Source organism: Telopea speciosissima, chromosome 5, assembly GCF_018873765.1.
Source record: "Telopea speciosissima isolate NSW1024214 ecotype Mountain lineage chromosome 5, Tspe_v1, whole genome shotgun sequence".
Lineage (NCBI taxonomy): Eukaryota > Viridiplantae > Streptophyta > Magnoliopsida > Proteales > Proteaceae > Telopea > Telopea speciosissima.
Genome location: NC_057920.1, coordinates 16,896,256 through 16,903,800, shown reverse-complemented (window position 1 = coordinate 16,903,800; position 7,545 = coordinate 16,896,256). Strand labels below are relative to the sequence as shown.

At 39.3% G+C, this 7,545-nt stretch overlaps 1 protein-coding gene across 1 annotated transcript; it reads left to right on the top strand.

Moving 5' to 3' along the window:
• Nucleotides 1-800: 800 nt before the first annotated feature.
• On the top strand, nucleotides 801-5,199 carry LOC122662830 (UPF0496 protein At1g20180-like; the record flags this gene model as incomplete). Its single annotated transcript, XM_043858540.1, has 2 exons — nucleotides 801-852; nucleotides 4,073-5,199. Coding segments are annotated over 2 exons (1,116 nt in total), but the record flags the coding sequence as incomplete, so codon positions are not given.
• Between the last annotated feature and the right edge of the window lie 2,346 nt (nucleotides 5,200-7,545).

Here is a 7,545-nt window from a genome sequence, read left to right as displayed (position 1 = left end):
GTTGTATAAGGAAGGGGATCACAGTGCGGAAGTGAGAGGGAGGCAGGGATGGGGTGGGGACAGGGACTGGCAAGCGCAGGGGTGGGGCGAGTGGGGGTGCGGGGGTGGACCGTGGATGTGCTGGGTTTTTTTAAAAAATAATTATTTTTACTGACGATAAAATAACCATTCCCAAAAGTAATTTTTCTTAAAAAATAAATATTTTAGTGGCAGAAAATAAACGGCCACTGCCCACGGATCTAGCTCTCCTCCGGCCATGGCGGGAGCTGGAGGGTCCAGTCCAGCAAAAACACTAAAAAATAGGCAGAGTTATGGTTATTTCATAGGGGGCCCATTTGGATCCCGCCTGTGAAGTGACTAAAGCCACCCTTGTTTTGCTGGGCTGGACCCTCCAGCTCTCGCCACGACTAGAGGAGAGCCAAATTGCATTGCCCACTAGATGCTATTCCTTTATAGAGTTTATTAATAAACACATTAGTGCCTTAGTGGTGATTAAAAACTAGGGGTGTCAAAAAAACCCGGCCATCCCAATCCGGCCCTAACCCACCCTGAGCCCGGACAGGGCTGGGCCGGGCCTGTGTTCTAGACAAGGTCGGGCTGGGTTTAGTATTTTGTTGGCCCTGGTAGGGCCAGGCCTTGGTTGAGGCCGTGGCCCTGGTAGGGCCAGCCTGACCCGTAGACACAATATATTATCTGTATAATGGACTTTGTTAAGTGGGTTGGGGCTATGTATTCATATATATTATATACACAATGGGCTTTGTGAAGTGGGCTGGGGTTATGTGTATACATAATATATATACGTTCACCTGTTGGTACGTGCAGAGAAACCGAACTCCATAACAGTAGCTTGTAGCAGTGGCACATCTAGTGGCTGATTTCCAGCGATTAAAAAATCGACCTTTTAGTGGCAGTAAAACTGCCGCTAAAGCCCTTATTTCTTGTATTGCATTTTATGAAATAATACTAATACATTGAACCTTACTTGATGGTTAAATTTTCTGTCCATATCAAATAATCAAGAATCATATTCACAAAAAATAAAAATAAAAATCAAAGAGGTAAATAGGTACCACATTCTAAACTCAGCTTTTGAAATATCCATTACATTATTAATTTGGGAACATGTTATCTATTCAGGAGCTATGCTCCTGTATCAACGTGGGAGCCAATAAAATTGCATGCAAAAGCATCAACAAGAGTAGAATTTCCACTTTTTATGAGGGCGGGATGGTCATTTTGCCCCATGGTGTGCCTGGGCGCATGAGCTATACTCCCGAATAATAAGAGTTTTTTTTTTTTTCTCTATACAATTTTAGCTGAAATACCTTGGATCGAGTTTTCCTCCACAAACCGTGGTGAATGGGCTCTCATTCACCGAGGGGCAGGAGAGGGTGGGCATGGGTATCAGAAGAGTATTTTGAAACATACTAACCCCAAGTGGGGTTTGTGAACCCTAAGATGGTGGGTGAACCGTCCTCTATGGATGGAGAAAAACTTGTCCAAATATTTAATACACAAATGAGTGTCTTTACTCTTTAGATATGCAGTTAGAGAGGGGGAAAAAAATCCTCTGCAGTGCCTTAATCTGGCGGTGCACTGCAGTGCGGACCTGAGAGCTCGACATATGGAAGATGCAACACCCAACAGTATCGAACTCGAGAAGAAAAAAAAGAAAAAAAGAAAAAAAACTGTCTTGCATCAAACTCGCATTGTTGGATGAAGCTTATTCCATCACGTGTCGAGCTCTCATGACTGCACTGTAGTACACCATTAGATGCCTGCACTGCAAAAGATTTTAATCCATTAGAGAGAGAGGGGGGTAGGTGGATGGGTGGATTCCTAGGTTGATTTGCTGGGCCCAAAACTATAATGTCCTTTATGCTTGTTTTTTTGGTAAACATGTCCTTTATGCTTGGCAATCAATAAAAGCATTAAAAGCTACTTGATTCGCCCGGAATATCTTCTTTGTCCTAATCTTGCTACGTTGCATTGGCCGTCATTGATCCATGCAAGCCAGTGACGTGGCTCCATGAGCTTATATAAATCGCATGGAAAATTGGAAAACCTTGAAATTGAAATCCAAATAAAAGCTTCATCTTTGTCCCCATCTCTAACCGTTACCGTGCACGCTTTTGCGCTAAATAGTAGCTATGCCCTCACGATTTACATTTCAAAGAAAGATGATACCCATTTTAACGTGTTAATCAAGCATACATTCTCGGATTAGGCTCCTCTGTGGCCTGGGGTTGTGCTGCCATCTTGCTACGCACAATTCACAAGTTGCCATCTCAGCATAGATGTCCGTTCAATGGTTGAACATCAAGCTTTTTAAAAATATCGTTCAAAATTCAAATTTGAATCCTGATTCATGTGTGTTGGGGGGTCCGAGTCTTGAGGGAATTAATCGGCCAAAGACCCAACACCTCCAATTCCAAAAAAAAAAAAAAAAATAAAAATTGAAACGAGCTCAATGTCCAATCATTAGATGGATATTTGTGCTGAGGTGGTGACTTAGGAATTGTTCGTAGCACGATGGCAACATCACCCGAGACCGCAGAGGATCCAAATTGTACATTTTATATCTTCTTTCTCCACCCTCCACCCTCCACCCTCCACGTGAGGCTCATGAACTAGACCAACATTCATTGAAAGATCATTTAGTTTTGGAAGTCTAAAGATCAAGGACGCCTCGTTGATAGGCCTTTTCTAGGGAGTTTGTTTGGATCCTCTAATCCAAATTCCACCCATTTAATCCTTTTTGACCTTTGTGTCAAATGGGATGGAGATTCCATTTCATTGGCCCTCACAGGGATATCACCTCTCATGAGTAGAGAATTCGAACTCTTTTTGGGGTTTCTGAGATAAACTTTTTTCGACACGACATGGACAGATAAGCTTTAGAAGACTTACAGGAGTCTCATCCCACAAGAAAACTCCAATGTGGGATTCCCGTGAAAGAATATGACGTGGCTGCAACATAGAAGAGCCACTTGGATTGGCTACCAACCACAATAGGTGGGACCCCATTTCACAAGGATATGAATAGTCCAATGCAATGCAATGCAATGCCAACTGTGTATGTTGAGTTCCCAAATTTCACGGAATAGATGGTCCATTGAATTTGATTTATGAGCTTCGAGTAAACTTCCACCCTTCAACTTCAAATGACCAATTTTGGACCGTTACTCGTGTTGTGAAGTTTATATATGTATATATATCTCGATTCCTCCTTTTTCTCTTCATTAGTTTTGATATTCTTTTTCTTTCTCCTTCATGTTCTTTTAAATGTCTCAGCACAGGAGTATGTGGACCAAGTTGAAATCTTCCGTAACAGGTACAGGTGAAATTTTGCTACAAATTTGTTTTGATTCCATCTTTCATTCCTTTCTAAGAGTTCTCATCTTGGTTTTCATATTTCTAGCTAGATATGATCCATTCTTTTAATCATAGAAGATCCTCATGGTTTCTTCTTCTTTTTCTATTTTCTTTAATTTGAATTTAAGGATAGCTTCTTGTGTTTTATCCTACTCTATCAGTGTTTCTTTGTCGGACGAAAGTTTGCTGTTAAACTTGTAGCAGGAATGTTCCTGCTACAAGGCTGGCAGCCGGACCTGGCTCTCCTCCAGCCATGGCGGGAGCTAGAGGATCTAGCGTAACAAAAAAACCGGAGGTTTTTGATCGTGTCATACGCACTTCTATTTTTGCTGGGCTGGATCCTCTAGCTCGTACCATGATTGGAGGAGAGCCGAATACCTAGCAACCAAGGAAATGGGATTTTAGAAAATACTAAAACCTAGAAGGGTATTTATGAACCCAAAAGGGATCGAAATGAATTATTCTATTTTCTTGACAGCCAACCTTGTAGCAGGAACATTTCTGCTACAAATGTAACAGCAAAAATTTTTCCCAAATAAAAGAGGAAGGTTGGTGCGTCAGGTTGGTGATGGGGCGCCAAAATAAAACCCTAGAGCCAAATCCTTGTAAATGGATTCTCTTTACGTAAATAGATTTTATCCATGAAAACTTTAGGGTTAAATTTTGTTATGGACTTATATATTTGTTTCCTCAGGTGGAAGTGGATCTTCCAAGGAACACAAGAGTAACGTGCACAGCAAGTTAAATGTAAATGAGGAATACATGGAAGCCTTTAGAACGAAGTCTTACGTAGAACTATGTAGCCAAGTTCAAGACCAGCTAAGAACAACATCAACATCTTCAATCTCTTCATTTCCTTCCTACACAAATCTTTGTGATCAACTGCTAGAACCACCACCACAAGAGATTCTAATCAACTTGATCGAAAGCTGCTCTACTGATCATCGCCTCCGCCGTCTCCTCATAGAATACTTCGAGTGCAGCTTGGAAGCATGCAAGATTTGTGGATTCCTTCTCCAAAATTTAGACCTAATAAGAGCACATTATTGCAAGCTTCACAGTTTCATCAATTTGTCAAGACTCACCGACGATCAATGTGATCTCATATTCCATGAGCTAGCTTCGTTTGCCAAGCTTGCCAATCCTTTCTCTGGTTCGATTTTGGGGCAATTCCATCTAATCCATGATAGGTATGAATTGTTGCTCTACAAATTAAGACAGACACGTAAAAAGATTGAGAAGAGAGCGAAATTGATTCGGTTGTGCAAGAAGGCTGCAAAAATTAGCCTCATTGTAACTTGCACTACGCTTGCGGTGGTGACCCTCATCTTGGTGGCGACTCACACTTTTGTTGGCATTGCAGTATCACCAGCTTTATTCAGTGCTTCATTAGGGTTTTTGAAGCGAAAAATCAAGTCCACTCGAATGGGGCTCAGTTCGAGTGTTCTTTCTAGAGTAAGAGCACAACTTGATGCAGCGGCGAAGGGGATTTTTATACTGAACAATGATTTCGACACGGTGGATCGATTGGTGATGAGGTTGCATGATGAGATAGAACATAGAAAGGATATTGCCAAGATGTGTGTGAGGAACCAGAATAAGGAGTTGTTGATGGAGGTTGTGAGGGAGTTTAAGACAAATGAGTCTTGTTTTATGGAGAAATTAGAGGAGTTGGAGGAGCATATCTATTTGTGTTTTCTTACCATTAAGAGAGCTAGAAGACTTGTTTTACAAGAAATAATGGTGGGAAATGCTTGATTCTTGCATTCTCACAAGGGAACAACAACAATAGTTTTGTTTTAATTTGTTTTATGCAACTAAATAAGGTGAACTCTTTCCCAATAGTGGATTGAGATTTTGGTGTTTTGGGATTGTAATTATGATTAATTTGGATGATATGATGTAGTTTAAAACATTAAATAATTTGTGTAGAAATATGTATTGAGAATAATTCTACATTGGAAAAAAATAAATTTGGGACCTTAGATGCATTAATCACATACCAGTTGGCTCCTCCACCTAGTAGGTTAAAGTATATTTATCTATGTATGTTCACCCAAATGAAGGGTCACACATCACTTATGCTGTCACCTAAAAGAGGAGCAATATGTGAGGGTGAGTGTTGAATAAACCCAAATTAGAATACTTTTGGGACCTTGGATGCCTTCATCTTAGTTAGGCTTCTTCATTTACTAACATAAGTTTTACTTTGAATGATACATTATGACCTACAAGGACATGGTTGACGATTGACTGAATTGTAGATGTCATAAACCATATCCAAGTAGTCATACCTGTCTAGGTCAACATATGAGTTTGGTTCCTCTGCACGTACCAATGGGTGAATGTACATGTGCGAACCAACCATTTGTCATATTTTTGCCATTTACAATGGGAGTATGGGTTTTTATGGAAACGAAATTAAAATGTGATTGGTTCTGAAATGTACGTTCCACCTGTTGGTATGTGTAGATGATCCATTCTCGATTTACATGTTCAAAACCACAGAACTCCATCCCAATCAATCTGATTAGAGATCCAATTGAAAAACTTCTACATTTATTTTTACCAACTCGATATTACTAATCTGAGAACAAGAAAAAACAGCAACCATATCTCCATATTCCACATGTGTGAGGTAAGCCTTCTTTAACACTCTTCAATGGCTGAAAAAAAAGAATCCTAGAGAAAGCTCAAGCACACAAGAAGAACCAACAATGCTATGATGATCAAAGTTCTTCAATATAACAGCATGAGTGCTCTTATATCATAAACTCATTTTTTTTAGGTAATCCTTCTAAGGTTTCAAAAGGAAGGAAGCAGTAGTTACCAAATTTGTTTCTAGGTTGAATGAGCTCAAAGTAATTGCAAAGGCAATGTATTTGCAAAGGTTGAATTAGTTCAGTGTGTCTTCCCTATAACAGAAAACTCCAATTTCATTATACAATCATGAAAGTATGCCTAACCTTGACATAAACTTAGCATTTTTTCTTCAATATGACATCATAAATTCAATTTTCAGAAGGTAATCGTTGGAGAAAGAGATTCAGTAAGAGGTGAAAACGTAAACTCTGGTATTCTCTTGTTTCAATAAAGGGTACAAACGTAAACTCACCTCTCCATTAGGGTATTTTCGTCATTAAAGAAATAAGTTCCATATGACATCATCACTTAACTGACAGGGGCTACTTGTAAGAATCTTTAAAATGTAAGGGAGGTTCTAGTTAAGTTTTGAATCTGATAGGAAGAGGATGCAATCGGGACAAAGTACAAGGGAGGGCTAACTAATTTACTCTAGATTGCACACCAATTTTCTTACCTAAAAAACAGGAAAATTATCAGCGCCATCCCCTAAGGTTTGTCAATATTTTAAGGCACCAACACTAAGTATCAAAATGCCAACCGTTACCCATTTTTAATTATATGGTATGATCAAGTTCATCCCATACATCACCCCCGTCACCAAGGGACCCCAGGATTCTCCAGATCCCACCAGCAAGGTGAGCTCGAAACCGCATCCGGAGGCCGCGGTACCCATAGATGGTAACTTTGATCCCTCCACGAGATGGGACGGCTTTGTTTTTATTTTTCAATCATTTTGTTTTGACAAATATGGATTTTGGCTTTTCAGTATATTCTCAAGAGGCAAAAGTCAAAGGATTGCAACAAGAAACACTAGACTTGGAATGGAAATTTTTGAAAGTTTTGACAAACGGTCAATATGTTGTTGATTGGATAAAGACCAAGGAACTCGGGCTAGTTAGCCTTGGAAGTGTTTACCAAAAAAAATATTTGGCCTTGGAAGTTGTTTTCTCTTCTTGAGTATCTATTATTATTGAAGAAGGATAGGTTATTGGTTTTGGTTGCCCATCCACTCGCCTCAAAAGATAGAACAGCGAAACTGGTAAAGTGGTAAAGTGGTAAACTGTCTGATGACATGCATACTATTCTTTTTCTTAGTTTCATGACACCTTCCTTTCCATCAGAAAAAACAAAAAAAAAAAGCATTTGTTGATATAATTTATAAATGTTTATATGAATTTATCAAAATATACATTTAATATATATACATTACACTGAAAAGTTAGAGAATGAAATTTCTGAACGAAATGCCCTATTTATCCAAAAAATAATAGACAAAATAACCACTGAAACAAAATATACAAC